Source organism: Buceros rhinoceros, unplaced genomic scaffold, assembly GCF_000710305.1.
Source record: "Buceros rhinoceros silvestris isolate BGI_N320 unplaced genomic scaffold, ASM71030v1 scaffold39905, whole genome shotgun sequence".
Lineage (NCBI taxonomy): Eukaryota > Metazoa > Chordata > Aves > Bucerotiformes > Bucerotidae > Buceros > Buceros rhinoceros.
Genome location: NW_010411828.1, coordinates 1,537 through 1,812, shown reverse-complemented (window position 1 = coordinate 1,812; position 276 = coordinate 1,537). Strand labels below are relative to the sequence as shown.

The following is a 276-nucleotide window of genomic DNA, read 5'->3' as shown; positions in this document are numbered from 1 at the left end:
CCCCCGCTGCCAGCCTGGGCAGGACGCGCCATACCTGAGTCCTTGGTCAGCCAGTACCTGTTCTCTGAACTTGTATTGTTCTTCCAGGTGATGGGGACGATCCAGGTGTAGCTGTGCCAGGGACAAGCAGGTGGTGGGACCGTCTCTTACCCCTCCCCAACCCCCCTGGACCCCTCAGTACCATGGTCACACACACACACACACACACACTCACTTGAAGACGGAGGGTCTCTCCACCTTGGAGTCAGGGTCCAGCAAGAAGTGGGTCTGGTTGAT

General features: G+C 58.7%; 1 protein-coding gene across 1 annotated transcript in view; it reads right to left on the bottom strand.

Annotated features, from left to right (window-relative positions):
- Window positions 1-34: 34 nt before the first annotated feature.
- Window positions 35-276, bottom strand: part of LOC104493469 (aminopeptidase N-like) — a gene marked incomplete at both ends in the record, with an annotated part of 1,707 nt that continues 1,465 nt past the window's right edge. Inside the window, 2 exons of the mRNA XM_010136147.1 lie at window positions 35-111; window positions 215-267. Of these exons, the coding sequence (XP_010134449.1) occupies window positions 35-111; window positions 215-267 (130 nt within the window). The remainder of the gene's footprint in view (window positions 112-214; window positions 268-276) is intronic.